Here is a 24,262-nt window from a genome sequence, read left to right as displayed (position 1 = left end):
AACGTGCAGAAAATGTAGGTGTCTTTGGACACATTTGCTATATTAAATAATTTTTCTTGCTTTATGGTATGTTTTATTATGGTAAAGTCTAAAGATGCCATCTAGCCTATAAGCTAAGTGCTGTTTGTGTAAGCGCCTCTGAAGCTTTGGTCCCTAGTCCACATTTCTTAACATTTTTTAAGTGACTACTTGGTCTAGTTGCCAAAGCAAAATTTGTATCTGGATATACCCAGGATTTCAGCTTCTGTGTGTCTTTACAGTAATTACTGGTAAAATAGATGGGAGGAAAAAAAAATATTTGAAAAGGCTTAAAGCACTTAACTGTGTCACATTTATTTATCAGTGTGCCAAATTTAAAGAGTTTTTTGCATTGAGCAGTCATTTTGGTTTAGCTTGTTGTTAAGTCTGTGTATATACACTGGGTACCAAGATTTCTAAGCAGTCAACTTTAAGACAGAATAGGAAATACTTTCAGTCCTGCTCTTTGCCCTGTTAAATTCTGGGGACTTTGTTTCCTCTTCTAGGAGTTTGTCTGGGAATGCAATTAGCAGTTGTGGAATTTGCAAGAAACTGTTTGAATTGGGAAGGTGAGCTCGGTATGCTTGTGTGAATATGATTTGCTTAGAAGAAATTTTATTCTGTATGTGAAGTGTATATTTACTATTAGAACTATTGTACAAATCCTATCATCATTAGGTACTTAGCTCTTCAACATGATCATTTTCAGCTCAGCACCCTGTGCTAACTTTCTGTACAAGGGGATAGGAACTCTTCTTATGCAGGTTGCTTGAAACCTGCTTCTTGATCTAGCAAGTGTAAGAGAAAGTGTTCTTATAGTCTGCCTCTGTAGTCTCGTTCTGGAGTGTTCAGGTGGTGAAGAGTAGAAGTGAGAAGTGGTTTTCTCACTTGCTTTTATTAGTTTGAGTAGTCAAACCATAGCTATTGCAGTAGAAGTATGAAGAGATTTAGCTCACCAAATAACTTCTGCAACTGACAGCTGGGAGGAAAAAGTTACGGGAAGTAGGAAAGGCAGTGTGTATGACAGAGGTCATATGCTTCCTGTGATTGCTCGAAAGTGGTACAGTGTGAGTTTAAACATATAAGATGGTAGCTTAAATGCAGACAATGAAATGCCACAGAACTGTTATGATGCATTTGTATTGCATGTATAACAATGGAAATATACTGTTTGTCTTGAACGTGTTTCAGATGCTAATTCTACAGAATTTGACCCAGACACAAAAAACCCTGTTGTAAGTACTGATTTATTTTTTTTCTGTGTTAGTTTTGTGAACATGTATGTTTTGTTAAAAAGGGAGTTAGCTCTGTGTAAGACCTATCTATAACGTTGCATAGTAACACATGAAAAGGCATCTGTTATCCCTATTCAATATTGTTTAAAAGGGTATTTTCTTTTAATAGTGCCTTGCCTTCACCTGCTCTGTGTGTGATTTGTCTTAGCTTTATGTCTTGTAATTTTTCTAATAGTTTTCTTGCCTGTAGACTGATGCTGGGAGTAGACAATAATGGTTAGATTGGCTTTCCTAGAGAATAATATATAAAGAGAAGCTGGAAGTGTAGCACAAAGCTATTATCAAAGTAGAAATTTATATAGAAAGAGAAGGATTGTATAAAAAGCTGTTGAAAAATTCTTGTGTTTCCGTTGTATAAACAGTATAAATAACCACTACACTCCTTCTCCCTTATGAATCTCACAGTCCTCCTTTTGAGAAAAATTTTAGTACTGTAGGTATGACAGGGCTGAATCTTACACCAGTGGTAGAATCTTTTTTTCTTTTTTCCAGGTATCTCCTAGCTCAGGAGATTATAGTATTACAAGATCATAAGAGTAAAACTTAAAAGTGGTCAGTAAGATAGGGTTTTTAAAAAAATGAAAATAAATACAGGTGAAAAGTAAAGTAGCTTCTTAGTGTCAGATGTAAACATCTGTTCTAGTGATAACTTCCAGAGACCTACTGTTCCTGTGTCAGATCCCTTCAAAAGAGTTTTGTTGGGATTTGTAGGTAAAATTATATATATATATATAATTTTTTTTCCCATAGCTGCTTAGTCTGAAGCAATGCAAGTAGGAGTTTTTAAAAGCACTTGGCCTTTTTTTTCTGAGGTTGTTTATGTGCTATGTGTGTCATGTTTTAGAGTGTCTTGGTTTAAGCCCAGCTGGTAACTCGGAACCACACAGTCGCTCGCTCGCTCCCCCCCTTCTTCCTCCTCCTGCTCCTGGAGGGGTGGGGAGGAAAATCAAAAGAATGTAACTCCCATGGGTTGAGATAAGAGCAGTCCAGTAAATAAGGTATTAACACAAACCACTACTGCTACGATAAGTAATTTTAACGGAAATAACAAGGGGAGAGAATACAAGCGCTCACCACCCACGACTGATACCCAGCCCAACCTGAGCAGCGATCTGGGCCTTCCAGGTAACTCCCCCCCAGTTTATATACTGGGCATGACATGCTGTGGTATGGAATACACCTTTGGCTGGTTTGGGTCAGGTCTGTCTCTGCTTCCTCCTGTCTCTGGTCCTGTCTCTGCTTCCTCCCAGCTTCCCCTCCTCCCTGGCAGAGCATGAGACTCACAAAGTTCTTGATTGGAGGGGCTTTTTAAAGCTAGTTTCATTTAACTTCTTGTCGTGGTTTAAAACTGTGGTGTGGAATACCTCTTTGGTCAGCTTGGGTCAGGTGTCCTGTCTCTGCTTCCTCCTGGCTTCACCTCCTCCTTGACAGAGTATGAGACTCACAAAGTCCTTGGTCAGAGTAAATGATTTAGCAACAACTAAAAACATTGGTGTTATCAGCGCTGTTCCCAGGCTGAAAGTCAAAACCACAGCACTGCACCAGCTACTAAGAAGGAGAAAAATGACTGCTACTGCTGAACCCAGGACACTTCTCATGACTGCATTTCAGATAGTCACCTCAGGTACCTTTTTGGGATACAGCTAGATAACTGGGGATTGAGTCCCCCTTTGCAACTGGTGGTTTCTCTACATTATTGTTAGGATTGTTCACAGCAGCTGTCTCTGATGCAAAGCTCCACACTTAGCTGAAGTCGGGAAGGTGGATGCTTGTCTGCTGCAGCCCTACTGTCAGTTTCTTCTGTTACAGAAATTGTAGTGTGTATTAGTACAATATATCTAGGACTAAATTTTTATTCCATAACTAATTAATGGAGTGATTTGTGATTTGCATTCAAGAGCAAGTAAGGTATATATGTTAAAGAGAACATTATTTGGACATAAAATTAAGAAAATAATGGAGTGAGTGCATGTGTCATGGAAAGTTAATGCAGTGTTTACAATCAAAGCAGTATGCTTGCAGTATGTATAACGGATATTCTTTTGTTCTGAGCTACATTAAGGTTCTGAAATTGGTTATTACCAGTCATATTTCAGCATTTTAATCTGATCTTTGACATCTCGGTTCTGGGCAAGGAATGGATGTAAATCATTCCAAAGGGGAAATTTGCTCTGTCAATAGTTATAACTGCTAATAATCTGTCTTAACAGAGTCCATGTTGTGCTAAAACCAGTTTAGATATTCTATATAATCACAAATCAATAAAAACAATCAGAAGAGAAGCAGGTTAGTGAAGCTTGTGAACTACTTAAGTGGTGTAGGTGTTTCATTATTCAAGAAAGTTAGTTCACTGTATTAGCACTGGTATCTTGCAATGCCGCTGTGTTGTTCAGCTGAGGGCTAACTTAGGACCGAAGTTATATACTTTTCTTTTGGTTCCTGCTCTGTTGGAAACTGAAGTGGGGGAAGAAAGGCACTGGTAGTAGTAGCAGTAGTAGTTCTATTTGCTTTTATTTTTAAGAAAAAGAAAAAAAGACAAAAGTTCAGATATGTAGGTTGGCAGAGGAGCTCAGGGACAGCCGTAAAATATGTAGCTACTTTTGCATCTCTTAATTTGCTAAGCATTCAGATACTCTGAACCGTACTTAACCAAAGCTGATAGTTTTTTCTGAAGTATGTATAAAATATCTTGGTCTACTTTGCTTCTCTAATGTCTGTGTCTGTGGAAATCTGAACCTTTTTCATTAGAAATAAAAAATTGGGAGTGTAAAGTAACCATGTAACTCAGAATTAGGCTTCCAGAGAAAAAACAGGTGTCTGAAATGATGAAAAACATCACTGGTAGTTTAAATAACACAAGTTATTGTACTACAGAGGAGCATTGTGTGCGTTACTTAAAAGTTTTGAGGATCGTAGAAGTCTTTTATGTGGTAAGGCAATTATGATTTGTTTTGTTTTGAATAACACACAACTGAAGGTAGAGAGTTGCCTGCAATGCTGAATATGTTTCACTGCAGCTGCTCATGTATTTCTACTGACTATCATTACAACAGTGTTGCTCAACCTGGGTTCTGCAAAAGCACCCATGAGTAACTTTATATAGGAAGGGAACCTTGTATAACCCTGTACTGCTTGTTTTGGGGAATATTGATATCAATTATATTGGCATGTAAATGCCTAAGTATCGTGAAATTAAGGTGTCAAGCACCTTGGAAAAATAGTAGTCTCTGCATACAAAAATGGAAGCTAATGACTTAATAGTGTAAACCAGACAAAATTGCATCTTTATAATACTGTAGGGAATAAAAAAATCCTGAAACTGAATATTTGTGTGATAAAAACTTAAAGGAAATGAGACCTAGAATTTTAATAAGCTGCATTTAACAGATTAGAAGTTGATACTAGATTTTATTTAGGCTTAAACTAGAAATGTGAACTCGGAAGGGGGGAAAAAAATAAAAGGTCTCTGATATGGCAGTTACCTGTATTATCAGACCATACAATTTACACTACCAAAATACCACCTTAAGGTTTTGGCTTGAATTCCTGTTTAACACACATTTGATTTCAGTAGGAAAAATGAGGGAGGTGCATGAGCACTCATCACAGCCCATCAAGTTCTTGATCTCATCTTGGTTGATTATTTGCAGGTCATGTTCCCATTATATATAGTCTTAAGCTTTCTGCTTTACTTCCTAGCCTTCTGCAAAATAATGATAGGTAAATTGTTACTGTTCTTAGCAGGAAAATAGCTGTTCAGAAAAGTAATGCATTTGCTTGAGAGTAATGCTTAGTATGAATTTTCTGTTGCAAATGATAATTTTAAAATTAACTCCTTCAAAGGGAAACTGTATAGTCTGTAAACTGCTAATGAACTGGATTCACTGAATGGCAAAGGAATTATTTTTTTTGTTCCATTTCCCTTGTCTTCCTCAACTATTAAGCTTAGATTTATTTTTTTTTGGATGAGCCTTTTAAGTATGTACTTTGTCAATTTTTTTGTAACTGCATCTGACTGTTACAGGAAAATAAAAAGATGACTCTAGAAATAATTCCAATACACTTCTTTTATTTTTCCTCCATTAAAAAACCTCCAAATTTTAATTGTGACAGTTATTCTTCATGACCTATGCATCTTGTGTAGCATCATGAAACTTCAAAAATTTCACTGGGGAAAAAATGCATTTCCTATAAACTCAAGAAATTGTGCAGAAATAGATTTTACCAGTAGATGACACTATTGTAACATGTTTGTTCCTTTATGTCCACTTTTCCTATTCAGGAAGTCAGTAACCTGATTGAATTAAAAAATTTCTGAGGTCGCCTAAAAGATGAAAGGAGTGTATGTCCCACTCCTGCAAAAGCACCTTTAAATTCTGTGATTTTATTTATGTGCCTAAAGTAGCTACTGTAGCTTAGTAAACAAATGTGTGTGGGGTATATTTAGTTTTGAAATTGGAGCTTGTTGTTCATTTAGAATATATTTTTTTTCATAAATCAGGAAAAGGTCATAAATATTATTTACTTCTCTTGCAAGAAACATAACACTTTTTAACAGCTGAGGGGTTTGTGTAAAAGAACAGCCCAGGAGCCTATTAGAACATTCATATCATGTTTAAATATCAGAATTTTTGAGGCTTCTATTTGTGCATCACTGGTGTGGAGTAAGTTATTCCTCATTTCATGGACGGGAAATTCAGGGGTAAGAACCACTGTCGTATGGGATCTTGAACATGCTTGATAGGCTTTGCAAGTAAGTTGAGCCTTTAAGTCCTTAAGTAACTCTGAGATCTCACTGGTTTATGAGGATAATGAATGATGTTGGTGTTAAAATTCAGTTAAAAATTCCAAGTTCTCTCTGCCTAATCCACTGAATTACTTGTCTTCAAAAATTTTCATTATTCTTATCTATCTTCTTGTTCACTAATTTCCTCTTAAATAGTAATGGCCATGAGATGTGTGTGAAAATATGTCACAGGTACTCATGCAATGAAAAGGTTAAAACTGCACCAAATAAATGTAATGAATATTTTAATTGCAAAAGCAGTCAGTCAGTTCCTCTGTGTGTGTATACTTAATGTGTTCCTATTTACAAGAGTCATAACACAAACTAAATAGTTATGTAAATATAATTTAAAATGAACACACAATGTTACAGACATCATACTTAACATTCTTATATTGTTATTGAAAATAAGTACTTTATGGTTTAAAATTTTTTACTGTTTTACTGTTTACACTATGCAAGTGGTGTTTTATGTGAATGATGAAACTGAACTGGGAGGAGTATTGGATAGTATACGCTAAGGGACACTGCTCAGATGGAATGACACATCTTTCCTTTTGTGTGTTTTAGAAACCATTTGATTTGAATTGCTCTAGAGGTCTAAACGATAGCTCAGGTAAAACAGGGTTTGGATTTGTTAAACACTTTTGCAAATGTAGTGTGAAATAGAAACAGTTCTGAAGTAATTGTGAGGCAGCTTAGCTGTAAAGGGTGGCTGGTAAGTGTGCAGGAGACACAGTACAAGACATAATTTGTTATACATCAGATCTTTATTCTGTATGTTTTAAAATCTTAACAAATCTGTGGGTTTAGGTGTACCTATAATGTACACATGTGCCAGGCTCTTCTCCCTCAAAGCAGTGGTGTTCATTCTTGCAGATGCCTTACTGTCCTGTACCAGTTATCTTTTTTATAAGCATCACAAACTCATCAAAGCTGATGCTTCCATCATTATTTTTGTCCAACGATTTAATTATATTATCAAGTGAGAATGAATCCTGTTTTATTAAAAAACAAAAACAAAACAAAAGAAAAAGAGAGAATGAAATAACTAGATTGCCACAACTATTTTCCTGTAAGGAATGTTGCCAAGAAGTGATGTAGTCATTAACAGTCAGTGTTACTTGAAGGTGTTGTACTTACCAGTTTTACTCGTTAAACTAGAAATACAGTGCCTGCTCTCCCCTCCCAGAAATGTTAACAAAGATATGGTAACCATTTAGAAATATCAAGTATTACTCGGGTTACTTCAGTCTTATGTATAAATTTGGAATTTAGGAAATGGAGCAGGTAGAATAGCTGCAGCATGTACAGAGTCACCAATACAAAACTATTATGCATACTACTATTTCTTTGTTAGATACTCATTTGGGCCCTGCATACGCTGTTTAATGAAAATAGTAATGCATTTTTAGGCTTTGGATCAGGACCTGAGAGTGTCTTTCCCTTCCCTTTTTCCCTCTTTACTAGGAATACTGTATTCACTGTTGAAAAATTCTTGCTAATGTATTAAATCTAGTTCAGCTTATTAGTTCCTTTTATTTGTCATGTCTGGTAAGAGCACATCTCAAATCCTAATGCAGTGAGTGTTCTGGTAACATCCCTGATCAGGCTAGTTAAATAGTATAAAAACAGTTTTGATTTCTAATCTGAATTTAAAAAAGTTTTTGTTTCTTCATACTTTATGCCTGTGCATATTTTGTAATGTCTCTCCTGCTTTTATGTTGATTTATTATGGTGCCATGTATTTCTGCAAACAAAGTAGGTTCTTGAAAATATCTGATATCCAGACAGAAAGCAGCAGCGTTGGTTTTTTGAGCTCTTCCATTTCTGCATATCTGAGAAAATGGGTATAGTGCTAACTTGTCCACAGCTAATATAAAACCCATTGTATTTCTGAATTTGCCATCATATTTCCTATTAAATTTTGACAATTAATTTCTGACAGTTTTTAAGAGAAAAAACCCTTTGTGTTTTATTATTTTGGTGGGGTTTTGATTGTTTGTTTTAATTAGCCACTTCATATTAATGAAATTACTAAATTGAATTACTGTAGTTCTCAGCGTACTGGATTTTTCTATTGAGGCGCAATTTTTTTCAGCCCTTTAGCAAAAATTGCTTTTTGTCAGCTATCCAAAACACAGTATTTAACAATTTGTCTAGGAAAAGAATCTAAATTGGGTCCTAATGCAGTTCAGGAAAGGTCTGGCAGAGAATATGTATGAAATCAGAACCTAGAATTTTTTTTTAATTTATTTTTCTTTTTTTTTTTTTTAATTATTCCCCCTCTTCTCCACTCTCCCCGGAATATGGGTATTTCTCTCTCTAGCTTGGTAGTGTCTCTTTTCTTTACATGGCTTCTTTCCGGAAGGGCAAACCTTCTTTTATTTGGTGGTGGTGGTAACTTAATCTAGATAAAAATTAGCTCATGTCTCTTCCTTTTAAATGTGTCCTACTGATGTACTTGGTTTATATATTTTTCTAGATATTTTCTAGATTCAGACTTATTACTTAGACTTGAAGCAAAAATATTTATAAGACTCAGATGCAATATTCTGTGTGCGATTTGGCTTGCATAAAAAAAAAATCCAAACAAAATGGCTTCTTAGATTTTTGCATTCATAGAGCTTTGTTATAAACTCCCTACACAGATACCTGTTTGGAGCTGCTGTTCATTAATGTGAGTGGAGTTTTTTATAAGCCAAGCCTTAAGAATTGTTTATAGAGTCAGTGAAACCATTTGGGCACATAATCTGCCTTGCAGTGTCATTGCTTGTATTTCCTTTTTCCTATCCATTTCATAGGAAGCACAGTGAATATAATAATACATTATATAAAAATATATATGAATATAATAATATCATATAAGAGTGAAACTTACCTTCAGGTACTGTGCAAATTGATTCTGAAGTAGATTTTTCAGCCCACCGATGGACAGTGCACTGGTGCTACCCTCCATTAAAGCATACTGGGTAAAATACTTCAGAAGGTTATCATTGAGTAAATGTTCCATGTTTCTCAGATGTTGTCTTGAAGAACTGCAAACAAAGCAGACAGTAACAATGCTTGAAATGTATCTGAAATCCTGCTTGTTGTTACTAACCATGTGAAATGATTAATATTTAACCTAGCTGAAAAGAATTGGTTTTGGTTTTGTGTTTTTTTTTGTTTTGCTTTTGTTTTTTTGTTTTTGTTTTTTTTTTGTTTTTTTTTTCCCTCCCTCATACTGGATCAACTTTCTGAAGGCGAAAAAGAAAAACCAAAACCCAAAACAAAACAACAACAAAAGTTAGGTTCAAAGATTTGAAATACCAAATATGTTTAGGTTGTTCTTACCTGACTCAAAATCCAGAGCTTTCAAATGTATTCAGCAGAACTGAGAGGTTGGGGCAACCTTTATAGTTGCTTGCATGCTCCACCCTAATTATGAAACTAGCATTTGTCATTGAGTCAGTGCACTAGTTCTGTTGTCTTTTCAATAGTCAAAGGAGTAGGATACTTTAGTAGTAGAAATGAGTAATTTTTTTTTTTTTATCTCTGGAATGGGTTGTCATGAGCACCCACTGCTGCACGTGACATAGATTTACTTGGTGTTCATAGGCCATCCTGGAGGGAGAGGTTTCCTCTCTTAGACTTGTGTATTCTACATTTGTGTACCACACACAAAGAAGCCTGAAAAAGGCTGCTATGGGGATATGTATAACATTTGTTATTGTAATGGACTTTTAGAAAATGGTAAATATGTTTGTTTTAAAAAGATCCAATTAAGTAAACATGAAGAAGCTACTTGCTCTTTGTGCGAGTTGATAATCACTGATGCCATAGCCACTTCTCCAAATTTTGTGCTGCTACCTAGCACAGGAGAGTATGAATTTCCTCTGGAATAAAATTTTGGTTGCTACTGTTAAGAATCAAAACAGTCTGTGATGTGAATGGAAAAGCACTGAAGTATTCTAAATGGGAAAGGTGAATCTAAGATCCTGAAAAACTGTTCCTTCTTGCAGTCATCTTCCTAACTGAGTATTGTGTTCTTCAGGTTCTGAAATCGTGTTCTGTTGGTGGTCTGTGGAGCGTTTTTGAGTGATATTCAGCCCGTGGTCAATGCTTCATGGCCCAACACTGCTGGTTTTGCAGCTGCTGAGCTGCTGGTTCTGGCTGTGGTTTCTGCATGTGGTTTCTAATCTGCCTGATGTCTGCTGGTGTCTGGTTTTGATGCTTAGCTCCAGGCTCACTTAGTAAATCTTTTACCCTGTGCGTCACTTACTGTGAATCAGTCACTATTGTGTCACTTATAACCCTAAGCTAAGAGCTTTGGGGATCTGTAGGAGATAAATGGGTTGGAAAGTTTTTGGAACTGCAGGTATATGAGTTGAGGGTTCCATGACAGTTAAGTACGAGGTTTTCTGAGAAGACCAGGCAAGCTTTGCTAAGTGCATCATGTATATGTAGACATAAAGCTAGCAGTTGCTGCTGTTATCACTAGTAGCGTCTCTGATGCTGCCAAGGTATATGGTGGTAGCAGTGCAAGCAAGCCTGGGAGTCCTGGTCTAGAATAAATGGTATGGGTTAGGGTAAGACCCATGCACCAAACCTGGGCCATGAACTCTAAGCTCATTCATGACAGATAATCTGAAGTTCCTTTTTCTTCCTCTTCTTTTCACAAACAAAATGAAAACTAAGCGTCTGTATCTTTCTCCTTGCATCCTGTTTTCCACTTCTAGTAGATGGTGAAATTTTAGTAGCAGTGTATGACTATGTGATCTGCTAAGGCTTTGGCTCCACATCTGCTAATTCTCCTTGCCTACAGGTCCTGTGTGTGGTAGCCTCACGATGTTTACTCCTTTATCCCTTTTGGGAGCAGTGTCAGAAAGCTGGTGTGCTGATGTGTGCTGTTGACATTTTAAGTGTTCACATGACTTGTCTTTACTTGTACCGAAAGCACATCCCTGTCTTCAAGATGTGGTAGTAAGATGCTTAGTAGTATGGAAGAATTGCATTTCAAGGGATCACAACTCAAGGAATTCAGCCCATTAGCCTTACAGATTTGTTAAGGTTTTGTTAAAGAACACCACTTAATTGCAAAATAGCATAACCAGTTTTACTGAAACATCTTCCCATGGAAGTGAGAGACCAATGTCTGGAAATGTCTGGAAATGTAGGTGACCTGCCTAAGAGTCGCACACAGAATGTGGGGATAAATCCAGTCTCTTCAAGATCAGTTTTATTCACAAAGCGCTGTAATCTCTTAAGAGTCAATCTGAATGAGAAACTGACAGAGTTGGGATTTGTAATTTCAGCTCCTGACTCTTTGTCTTCTTCTCTCTCATTTAGACCACAGTGCCTTCCTCCAGTAATTTGTGTGGCATCTCTGAACACTGTATTGGAATCAACAGCAGAACTTAGTTTGACAGGCCCCAGCACACTGTCTTTGCCAGAAGACCCTTTTTAGAGCATAAGTGCTCTTCTGTAATAGGTACAGTTTGTCCAGCACAACCCAGCAATGGCAGAATGATTATCAAGGTGTAAGAAATTCTGGTCGTTAGCCAAGAACTTGAACATAAGTAGGGGAAGTTGCTGTTGCCACTATTAGATGATGTGTAACTAGCAGGTAGCAGCATTTATCAATGCTGAAGAACAGCACTTGGTACCAAGCTTTGTGCAAGCTGCCTTGCAGTGTAGAAGTAGCAGTCCAGCTTTGGTTACAATGGATTGCTGCTCTTTCTTGGATGTATGAATATATGTCATTTCTGCAGTTTATGACATAATTCAATTAGGTTTGCCCTGGGCTAGAAAAATCATGTTAGTAAGCACCATATCCTTTTAGAATTGACATTTTTATTGTAGCTTAGATACAAAGCCATTAGCAAAAAAAGAACTAAGTTGATGATGTTGTGTGAGTCTGTTTAGGGCTGCACATCACACCCATGTCCCTGTGATGATTGTGTGTTGTTTCAGTGGTGGTGTCTGCAATAGTCACTCAAATTGGTTATTGCTGAGTATTACCCTAGTAAACTGGTTTGCTGGTGTATTTGGAGCAAACACACTGGAGAGTAAAACAATACAAGCTGCAGAAATGGCTGAAGTTTGGGCAGCACTGCTAGTGGTAGGAGGGGTGAAGCTTATGGCATCCTGATCACGTGGTCTTCATGCACATCCTTCCTGCCACCATTGACGGCTAAATGGTATGTGAATCTGTGCCCCTTGCTTACCTTAATGTGCTGGACTAAACTAGGTTGGTCTGCAACTGAATCTCTATGCCATTGACTGATACTGTTGGATGGGACAAGGCACCTTCCACAGGGGTGTGGCTGTCACCTGAGAGCAGCAACTGTCATCCTGTTTAATCCTTTGGTGATAGGTTAACACCCTAACCCTCCAGTATTTTTCCATCTTCTCCAGTGTATTTTATAGTAGCAGTACTACTGTTACTTGTGTGTGAGCACAACTAATTCAAAGCTAGTTGAGGAATTTAGGTAGATTTAGATTAGATAGTAGGAAGACATTTACTGTGAGGGTTGTGAGACACAGGAACAGGTTGCCCAGAAAAGCTGTGGCTGCCCCATCCCTGAAGTGTTCAAGGCCAGGTTGGGTGGGGCTTTGATGAACCTGGCCTAGTGGAAGGTGTCCTTGCCCATGGCAGGGGAGTTGGAACAAGATGGTCTTTATGGTCCCTTCCAACACAAACCGTTCTATGATTCTATGTTAATCTCTGTGAGGTTTATGTTACAGCCTGACTGCAGTATAGAAATGTCTACTGTCAAGATGAAGTTTTGCTATAATTGAGAATACGTATTTGTAGATGTTGTGCATTTGTAAAGAAAGGGCAAGAGGTGATTTTGTGCTTATTATTCACCTACTTCTACTGGTATGCTGCTTGTGCATCATATCTAGCTTCTAGACATCAGCCACTAGATCAAGGCCCTTTGTTAGCTTTGGTTACTTTCTGGAGTGGAATCTGGAGTGGAAGTGGAGAAAGGTGGTGGGACAATTTAAGTAAATTGGACTGGATTAGGGGTTCTGTGGAACATACGATTCCTTATCTGATTTGCAAAAGAATCTTACATGGGTCTCAAATAATTTTGATTTGTTACAAGGAAGCAGAGCAGCATTTGTATAGTACTAATGCTATCATAAAGAACATACATGTGTCTACGCCTGTTGTAAAATACTAATGCCCACACTGAAGTTAAATATGGGACATGTACAATATTAGATCAGTAGGAATAATTTTTTTTAAAATACTTGTACTGCAGTAATTAGCAAATAATGAAAGGAAGGCCATGGAGATGCAGATGTCTTCTGCTGCCACTGTAAGGGTTTTGATGAGTTCTGCAGAGAATTGGGCCTGCAATTGCAGGCATCTTCAGACTTCAACTTTTCAGTGTTGCCAGTGCCATGGGTTCTAACTGTTGGGCTAGGAGGAGACAAAGGGCAGATGGAGAGAAAGAATATCCGGTTAACAAATTTTCTGAGAAAGATCAAATAATTATGGCTGAGAAATTCAGCAAACCACACTACAGCCATTATAGGGAACCTGGCATTGCTCTGAGGTATGGAACTGTTAGATGGAAGTTGAAGACTAGTTGTAAAATCCTTTATGTGTCATAAGTGATGCATTACTTATGTTAAAAATGCCATTGTTTGTAAAAGCTCCAGTGGTGATGTATGAAAGGGTTGTCTCATCTCACAAATTAAACTTGAACTATATGGCTTATCCTGACAAGAGTTTCTTCCAGGCCCTCCCTTGTGACATATATCTTAATGAGAGGTTGAAGGTGTCTTTCTAAACAGGACTGGGCGTGCCTGCTACAGGGATGAATGATTTAATATGATGCGTTGTTTGTAGTCATCTTTAAATTTGTGATGTGTTATTCATCGTAGCTGTATGTGTCAGCTTTTGCTGTCATGTACACATCTGGCAGACAAAAGTCATTGAAACTCCTTGTGATATAGACATTTTGTGTTACACGAGACAGTTTTGAGGGAGAATGTGTTTCAAGAGAGGTTTTATCCTTCCATTTTCTGAAAATGAAATCAATGACGAGAGATAGAATCTAGTTCTGTAGTTTGTTCTCAAAGCATTGCTGCTGCTCTCAACAATGCAGACCTGATGGACTGTTAAAAAGAGCTCTAGAGGTGTATGTAATAAACCACATGGGCACAGAATGTAGGTGTTGCTCAGCACTGAGATGCCTAAATCCTTAAGTGTGAACATAGAATCATAGAATAGTTAGGGTTGGAAAGGACTTTAAGATCATCAAGTTCCAACCCCCCTGCCATGGGCAGGGACACCTCACACTAAACCATATCACCCAAAGCCTTGTCCAACCTGGTCTTGAGCACTGCCAGGGATGAAGCATTCACAACCTCCCTGGGCAACCCATTCCAGTGCCTCACCACCCTAACAGGAAAGAATTTCCTTCTTATATCCAACCTAAACTTCCCCTGTTTAAGTTTTAACCCGTTACCCCTTGTCCTATCACTACAGTCCCTAATGAAGAGTCCCTCCCCAGCATACTAGTAAGAAACTCCTTTGCTCAGTTTTTTTCCTGCCTGGAAGTAACTATAGTGTGTTGTCATGCAAGTCCAGGACTACTGTTTGTCAATGTGATAATCCTACTTGTGTGAGTCAGAAATGACACATGTGGTTGTCTCAGTCCTGTAAAAGCCTAATCCATTATGTATTCTTACAATTAATTTATTTAATATGATTTGATAGAAAAAGGGCCTAATATAATGCAGGTTAGTGATGCTTTCTTTTAAAGCATGACTACAACTTGGGGTGATATGGTGATGTGATAGGATACTCTTGGTTCTCTTTGTGTGCATGTGGAGAAGATGGGGAATCTTGAGTTCTGGCTTCTCTGTCTAAAACAATTTTGCCTTTTACCTTAAACAGCAGGAGCTGGGAGAATGAGTATTCTGAATTTCTGACCACACGGATCATCATGTAGTCTTGCATGGATGTCTTTGTACATTGGGTAGGGACAGTGGGTCCTCAGGACTGTTACAGTGCTTAAGCCCCTTTTATTAGAATTGTGCTGCAACAACCCTCTAGGTCACTGTGACCCTGTTGCAGCTGGGCTGGCTTTGCTGCTGAGGCAGAAGGAAATCATTGAGACAGTGCCACAATACTGAGTAAAAGTGTTTGTGCTAGTTAATGACCACTTGCTTTCCTCTAGGAACAGGTAAGTTTGGGGAAAACAGCAGCAGCATCCCTGAGAGGTGCTCTTAAGGGAGGAAGAATTGGAGGTCATTTTGCAAGGCTTCTTTGATAGCAACCTCTGAATCTCTCAGTTCAATTTCTTCACCTTCAGTACTCTGTAGAAACACCTAGATCAGCCTTGCTGGCCTGATCAGCCTCAGCAGCACAAAATGCAGAGGCAGAAAATTAAACAGAATAGTGGTAAGAACCTTGAAACTCTCTGTTTTGATTCAAAGATGCCTATATGCACTGGTTGAGCTCAAGTAATTGCTCACTCTCCTGTAAGTGTGCCATGCCATACCATGTAAAATCAGATTATTAGTATTATTCTGGGATATGTTTAATTATCAATGTGAAACATAACAAATGATATTACCAAGTAACGGCTTTACCTTTGGCATACAAAGCCCTCATCTGCTAGCACTTTAATGTGTTGTAGATATAACAGATATTTACTAAATTATTTCCAAAGGAAGACTGTCAAAATTATACTCTTGGAAATGATGAAAATGTATATATAAAAAGAGTTTGTAATTATTGCATCGTGGCCTAAAAGGTAATATAGATCTAATTAGCTGTGGCTTCCATTAAGATAATCATTTGGCTTGGCTAATTACAGAGAGCTTACATAGGGATGAGAGATGTAACTTGCCATGAAACTGTTAACATTGGTCTTCACTGATGAAAAGGAAGCCCAGCAGTTGGCCAGGAGCCTGGGAAAAGCACTAAAGCCTCAGTATTGCTCAATCTGTAAACTGAAAAATTAATTTTGACAAATCACAGTAGACATGCTGTGTCTGCAGACAGCACAGATTGGCAACTCATTGTTTTATTGCACAGCTTATCTTTGTGCAAAACTTCATCTTGTGGCAGAAAAATATTTTGAATTTTCTGAGAATACTCCATTTTAAGTCAAGATAATTAGAGTTCTTGCAGGGTTTCTGTTGTCTTGCTGATTCTCTTACTGTGAATGTGGAATTGTTAAGTGATGGTATAAAGAAAATATACAAATTCTGTAACAGAATTCATATGGACGGGGGAAAGATATGTATTTTGGAATAAACTACCATTTTGAAATTCAGTATCATTAGCACCATTATGTAGTGAATAGCACTGTTTCACCCAACTTAACTACTTCTTACATGTGTTTTCTGAGCTGAAACCTTTGTGACAAAACACGTTCAACTGTCTCTGTCTTCTTGGGGGTGTTACAGAGCCAGTACTTAAGTGAACAACTGAAAAATTGTCAGTTCTTTTGTCAGTGAATTTATGTAGTTTCTTCTTCATTCCACCATGCCCTTGCAAGCTCAGCAAAACCTGAAGTTCAAGTGTCAAGTAGCTTTGGGAGGACCTTTATTTGAGATAATGAATTAAAAGGGAAGAACCCTGCTTTCCCTGTAAAACACAGATTGAACTGTTGAAATGTATTTGTGAACTAAGCACCCTTATGGTTATATCACATGTAGGCAATGAATTTGGTTTTTCCAGTGATTTTTATGGTATCACCTTTTTAAGAAAAGCACATAGTGTCATGCTACAGCTCCATCTACACCAAAGTCCCTAGAATACCTCTTGGTCAACATCAGAGGGGTCTTCTCAGGGGGGATCTTACAGTAGGCATCTTCTGCCAACCTCCAAAGCAAGATGATAAGGCCAACAAAGCAAGCTTTGGGTCACCTTAGCAAGCTTTGGGGCAGTGGAACCTGGTTCTTATGGGTAACTCCAACTACCCAGGCATTTGTTGGAAGAAAAACACAGCAGCCCACGTCATCCATCAAGTTCCTGGAATACGTACAGGACTGCTTCCCTCAGACAAATGTTAGATGTGCCAACCAGGAATGAGGCACTGCTGGACTTGCTACTCATAAAGCAAGAAAACGTGCTTTGTAATAGCTCAGTTAGTGATAACCTTGGCTGCAGTGATCAGAATATTGTGGAGTTTGGGATCTGTCTGAGCACGCTGAAGGTTAGCACTAAGATAAAGGCTTTGGATTTCAGAAGAGCAAACTTCAGCTCACTCAGAGCTCAGCTGGGGGGGACTCCATGAGAAACTTCTGTGGAGCATAAAGGAGCTAGTGAGTACTGGGAGATATTCAGGATCACTCTCCTGGAAGCACAAAATGAGTTCATCCACTTTAAAGCTAAGGGAAGTAGGTGGAGTAAGAAACCCCTTGGCTCAACTGCTAGCTTCTGAGCCTGCTCAAAACCAAGAGAGAAGTGTACAAGAGAACTATAGGGGCATTGCAGGGTATGCCCAGTTGCAGTTAGAAAAGCTAAAGCTCAGCTTAAATTGAAATTGGGCAGAGATGTCAAAAACTACAAGAAAAGGTTCTTCAGGTACTTAAAGAACAAGCAGAAACAGGAGGAAAATACTGGCCCATGTTAAGCAGAAAAGGTGAATTAGTCACCAGCAATGCTGAAAAGGCAAAGATTCTCAATACTTTATTCAGCTCTGTCTTTACCAGCTCTGCTGGGCCCCAGGGCTGGGAAACAAAATTCAAAGTTGGTGCAAACACAGACCCACCTTCAATGAAGGAAGAGTTGGTATGTGAACTGTTGCAGAAGCTTGACACCTATAAATAGATGGGCCCCAGTGATACCCACACAAAGTTCCTAAGAGAGATGGCTGACATTATTGTGAGGTTGCTCTCCATAATATCTTTTATGTTCTGGAGACTGGGCAATGTCCCAGAAAACTGGAAGGCTAATGCTACCCCCATCTACAAGAAGGGCTGAAAGGAACATCCAGTTTTACTTCAGTCCCTTGGAAAGTGGTGGAATGAGCCTGCTAGGGGCTATCACAATTCAAATGAAGCACATGTGTGGGAGAAGCCAGCATTAACCCACCAGGGGCAAATTGTGCTTGGCAAACTTGATCAGCTTCTGTGACTCAGTGACCTGCTTGCCCCCCAAAACCACCCATGCAAACAACCTTCCAGAAATTGTGTATATATAAAAAACCATAAAACCACAAACACCAAAACAACAAAAAAGCGCCCCAACCCCACAACATTTGAAAGAATGAAATGGATTACCTGTAAGCTACAGTTCATATATTGAAAACTATATGAAATCACCTCCAATATTGTGAATGTCATCTCCATAGAAGTTTCTCCTACCTGGATAACTGACCACGTTACACTAAGACACTGGCTTTGTTAGATGCTCACCTAGGAATGTATGAGTTTCAGTATCATTAGCTGCCTTGTTTCTAAAGTGTAGGAACAAGATTAGGTGTCACAGAGGTTGTGGTTCTGCTAAGTTAAACAAATTGCTTAATCTGCTTTGTTTTTCTCATACCAAGTGGAGGTAATGAAACACTTGCATTTCCAAAATGGCTTGATGTCTGTGTTATGGTTTAACCTAAGCTGGCAACTAAGTACCGTGCAGCTGCTCACTCACTCCCCAGTGGAATGGGAAGGAGAACTGGAAAAAATGGAAAAATCTGTGGGTTGAGATAAGAACAGTTTAATAATTGAAATAAAAGTAAAATATAATACGGTAATAATGATAATATGAAATAAAGAGACAGAAAGAGGAAAGAATAAACCTCACCCCTGAGAAATGCACAGTGCAATTGCTCACTACCCACTGACCAATATACAGCCAATCCCAAAGCAGTGATCAGTGGTTCCTGGCCAACTTGCCCGAATTTATATACTGGGCATGATGTGCTGTGGTGTAGGATACCCCTTTGGCTAGTTGGGGTCATGTGTCCTGTCTCTGCTCCATCCCGGCTTGTCATGCCCCTCCTCACTTTCAGAGCATGAGAGACTAAAAAGTCCTTGATCAGGATGCTATTGAGCAACAACTAAAACATTGATGTATTATCAGCATTGTTCTCAGACTAAAGCCATAATACAGCACTGTACCAACTACTAGAAATTAAAATTAACTCTGTCCCAGCTGAAAGCAGGGCAACCTTTAAATTAAAGGTCTGTGCTGCAGCTGAGGACTTCCACTCTTTTTGTAAGAGCCCTGAAGACATCTAGGAGTGAGAATGGAAATTGAATGTGTGCCTAAGAGTACGTGGGCAAGAAAAACAGGAGGAATTCAAATCGGTTGCATAATTGGGTTGGAAGGGTGCACTTAATGAGATTTAAGTGGTCTGTTCATTATGTTCTGAATTATGTGGTTTTAATTGAACATAAAAGCAATTAGCCAAAGTTTTATTTTTAACAAATGTTCTGGCTCCCTATTAATACAAAGATTCCCCCCAAATTAAGACTTATTTATTAAATGAGGTTTTCTGTATTTTTAATTTTATATTTGTCTTCTATCCTTGATTTACGTGTGATGAAGCTACAGGTTGGGCAGAGAAGAGATTCAGAGCAGCCCTGCAGAGAAGGACTTAGGGGTGTTGGTTGACAAGAAAATGAACGTGAGCCGGCTTCAGTGTGCGTGTGCAGCCCAGAAAGCCAACCGTATCCTGGGCTGCATCAAAAGCAGTGTCACCAGCAGGTCGAAGGAGGTGATCCTGCCCCTCTACTCTGCTCTTGTGAGACCTCACCTGGAGTATTGTGTGCAGTTCTGGTGTCCTCAACATCAAAAGGACATGGAACTGTTGGAACAAGTCCAGAGGAGGGCCACAAGGATGATCAGGGGACTGGAGCACCTCCCGTATGAAGATAGGCTGAGAAAGTTGGGGCTGTTCATCCTGGAGAAGAGAAGGCTGCGTGGAGACCTCATAGCAGCCTTCCAGTATCTGAAGGGGGGCTGTAGGGATGCTGGGGAGGGACTCTTCATTAGGGACTGTAGTGACAGAACAAGGAGTAATGGGTTAAAACTTAAACAGGGGAAGTTTAGATTGGATATAAGGAAGAAGTTTTTTACTGTGAGGGTGGTGAGGCACTGGAATGGGTTGCCCAGGGAGGTTGTGAATGCTCCATCCCTGGCAGTGTTCAAGGCCAGGTTGGGCAGAGCCTTGGGTAACATGGTTTAGTGTGAGGTGTCCCTGCCCATGGCAGGGGGGTTGGAACTAGATGATCTTAAGGTCCTTTCCAGCCCTAACTATTGTATGATTCTGTATGATTGTATGATAATATTCTGTACTGTGAAGTTAGAGACTGAACAACAGAACTCCATTTGAAATGGATTCTACAGTTACTCACTGTAGATTTTAACTAAAAATTCTTTCTCATGTTTTGTGACTTTTTTCTGCCATTGGAAACAAACTATTAGGTAAAAGATAAAATGACTTCTGTATGGGCACCGTTAAATAACTGATTACTTTGTGAGGTTGTAGGTGTTCTGTGTTGCTTTGTATGAGAACTAGCTGCATAGCTCTGTGATACTGTGCCGGTTGGTGACACAGCCTAGAACTTTTGCTGTGTGGCAATTTCTTTTGCTGGTTGCATGGTAAACATTTGTAGCATTTGAGTGCATCACTGCATTATCTGTTGAATTGATCTGTGCCTGGCCACCCCCGCTTTTCACAGAGGATGTCTGAATTATGCTGGGTGTGTTCATCTGATGTCATGCTAATGAAATACTTGATTTGTGGTAGCATAAAGGTGACATTACTCTTTAAATGCTACTTTCTTAGAAACGGTACTGGTAAAATATTTTCTGTAGGCTTTCACTATATTGTTGCTAAATAAGAAATGATCTGAAGTTTCATTTATCCTCCTCTGGCCTTTTTCATGATGATTCTCCACTTGCACGCACATATCTTCTCTGCTTCTCTCTTCTTACTTCCTCCCACATATCTCTAGCTGGTTATATTTCAAAAATGCATGTACCATATTTACCTTTAAAATGAGTATGTAGATTTGCAGTTCTGGTTTTATGATGCATTAGTAAACAAGAACTGCACACATATGTCTCTACTGTCACCTTAACTCTGGATCCTGTAGTTGAATACAAGCATCCCGGTGATGCTCACTGGTGTCTTGCTGGGGAAAGAAGTGATTAACATTTGAACTCTGCCAACATAGCATGGATGCAACTGGTTAAGCCACTTGTCTTCTAAACAATTTGAACTTGAGCCTGATACTTATATAAACACAATTAAGGAAAGCAAATTCTAGAGAAGTCATGTCATTTTATGTTGAAGACGATAGTGTTAGTGTGCTAGAAGGATGATTGCAAGGACTGCAGAATTAAGTTATGATTTGGACAGTGATGTTTAGCAGACCTTTGGAGGAGGCAGGACAAAGTGAGGAAAGAAGGAGCCTGCTCAGAAGGAAGACATTGTGGTTCCTGCTTGAAATAAAAATTATTTGGATTGTAGGTCATAAGTCTTCTACCAGAATTAAGGTTCTTCCAGGCAAGATGATCTTCGGCTAGCTGAAACTTTTCTGACTGGAAGCAGAAAACTATTATAAATGTATTGTAAAGCATGTGACTCAGAGCATCCCTGAAATGACTGACAGTGATAATTAAGGTAATTAATCTCTGCTATAATATTAATATGTATTATTACTTTTGGTTTTCTGAAGCATAAAAGATAATGTACTGTTGTTGGATAGACAGTAATGAAAATGCCAAAGTACTTTTCTGCAAGATAATCTGTTTAAAGTTGTGAAAGTTGTGTCATTGCAATTATCTCCCTATACTCTGGCTTTTTTTTTTTTTTTTTTTAATATAGTTTACTGGTTTATGTTTTTGGTGTTTTTTTTTTGTTTGGTTGTTTTTTGTTTTGTTTTTTTTTTTTTGTTTGTTTTTGTTTTTGTTTTTTGTTTTTGTTTTTTGTTTTTTTTTCTCCTGTAAATCCAAAAATTAGAAGTCGGTGCATTGATTACGTTGTATGATACCCAGCACTTGTTTTAGTTCTTCCAGTTCTCCACCTGGAATGTATGAGTGGAAAGGATGGTAACGACTCATGGAAATAATGTCCACTACTGCTGTTGACTTCATGGGGCAAAGAAAATCCTATTATTCATTGCTGGAGAGCTTTCCAGAGGATGAGGTGTCCATTCTATATGCCTAATGAGATATCCAGCATCTTCAGATTGTTCTTTGTAATTTAGGAGAAGTTACAGGCATGAATGACCAGACAGCCAAGGTACTTGTTTTTGGTATACCATGGAAGACAAATAGAAGTAGTTAAAATTAGTGGTTGTGCCAGAGGCTTTTGCTTATAAATTCCCTTTTAGAGTATTTCTGTTCTGCTGTTAGGCCACAAGATTGTCTTTACTAGAATAACTCAATTTACTAGAATAACTCAATTTAGTAAATTAAGTAGGAGAACCACTAAGTCATGGGGTGGCCAACTTTAGTTTGATAAGTACTTCCATTTTGTTACGGGGAGCAGAATGTTACCAGGTAGTAGAGGTGAGGGGACTGGCGTGACATTTAAACAGGAGTTAAACCAAGAGGAAGCGAGAAGGAGGGCAATACAAAACTACATATAAAATATTCCAAGATATCTACATAGTAGATATATATCTCTGTTTAAACAGTAAAAGTGATCCTGCCTTCCAGAAACAATTACTTTAGCTTGCACAGTGTTGTTCCTGGGTGTGATCCCTTATGAGATGCTGTTTCAAAATGTAAAAATGAAAACAAAGAAAAGAAGGGGGTAGAAGAGAGGAAGAAACATGACTATACTGTAAATTAGTATTGTGTTAGTATGATACTCTTCATTATCAACATTTCTTCATTCATCTATCTTCATTTCTACAAAGTGACAGCTGAAATGTAGAAGTAGAGTTGAAAAGAAAATATACTTCCTCATCAGAACAGTTTGCTTCAGTTAAAGGCTACAATGGTTGGCATAAGCTGGTCTTTTTGTGTGGTTTTGTAGAATGGACTCAGCTAAGCTGCTTGTTAAAGGAATTAGATTGGCCCAAAATTCTGGCGCTGGAAGTAGAGTAACATTTACTTTCACGGCTCTCTGCAATTCTCTACCGTTTTAGTGGGATTTTTTTTGCAAAGATATACAACCTGCAAAATACCTTGTGGAAGTTTAACGTGTCTGCACTGCAGTGCCTTCAAAACATTTCAAGATACTTTCTTTTTCTTTCTATTCAGCTGATTTTAATAAAATGCTCACCTATCAGAGATACTCTTTTAGATCAACTAGTAGAGAATCAGGGTTTAAATTCTGGTGTCCCTTTCGATATGTGGTCAACCAATCATTAAAGCTAATGGTCTGCCACTGATCTTTGGGTATGATATGAAGTATAATGCCCTAATTGTGAAACTGGGCTGCTTCCAACGTATCTATAGCACAGAAATCCTCATGGATCTAGTGTCCTTTATTTCGGTTTCCTTCATCTAGTCCAGGTTCTAAATAAGGCATTTTCTTGTGGCAGTATCAAGCAACGTGATATTTTTTCCTTCAGTTTAAAACCTCTATTTAATGATCTGTTAATCAAATGTACAGTAGGTAAAGCTAGTTGGTGAAATAATTAAACTGCATGAAGTTGTTCATCTCAGTCAAGCATGTGTTGTCAGATAACGTAAAAATGATTAAACTGAATCACATACAATAAAGCAATTTTTCTTAAAACAGAAGTTAAACTACTTTGTGAGTACTTACTTGAAAACTTCCAGATTCTTTTTCAATTTCAAAGTATAGTATTGTACCATTACCTTACTTTCTTTTTTTCCTATTCAAATATTTGATAGGATGCTTTTCCATCTCCAACAAATAAAAGAAATAGTCCACAGATGTATTTTATTTCCATTACAACAACTGTTATTCTTAGGATGTGCACACACAATTTAATAGATTTGTGGCAAACGTGCCCTGCACCTGATTTGGCAGGCTTGAAAAGGAGGAGGGCTTACAAAAGTAATTACAAACAAATGGCTGTGGCTTGCTGTTCTAATTTGAAAGAGATTACTTGAAATCTTCAAACTGATCCAGGACCTTTCAAGGGATTTTTTCTTAGCTCTGAAATTAGCTGGGAAGTTTTACACCACCACAAAAGTACCTTCCAATTAAAAAGTACCTCAAGCTAGTATATAAATGAAAATAGGGAAATCTGTAATTTTCTACTTGCTGCCCAT

General features: G+C 38.2%; 1 protein-coding gene across 4 annotated transcripts in view; it reads left to right on the top strand.

The window, feature by feature from the left end:
• The window catches only part of CTPS2 (CTP synthase 2), a 67,341-nt gene that overhangs the window by 18,442 nt on the left and 24,637 nt on the right, over positions 1–24,262 (top strand). For all 4 annotated transcript variants that reach the window (XM_062603739.1, XM_062603740.1, XM_062603738.1 and 1 more), the window contains exons 12-13: positions 525–587; positions 1,210–1,253. In XM_062603739.1, coding sequence (XP_062459723.1) covers positions 525–587; positions 1,210–1,253 — 107 coding nt within the window. The remainder of the gene's footprint in view (positions 1–524; positions 588–1,209; positions 1,254–24,262) is intronic.

This window comes from Pezoporus occidentalis, unplaced genomic scaffold (assembly GCF_034315485.1).
Source record: "Pezoporus occidentalis ecotype Australia unplaced genomic scaffold, CSIRO_AGI_Poc_V1 ctg81, whole genome shotgun sequence".
NCBI lineage: Eukaryota > Metazoa > Chordata > Aves > Psittaciformes > Psittacidae > Pezoporus > Pezoporus occidentalis.
The sequence above is the reverse complement of the archived record's forward strand: the minus strand, read 5'-3'. Positions and strand labels throughout refer to the sequence as shown.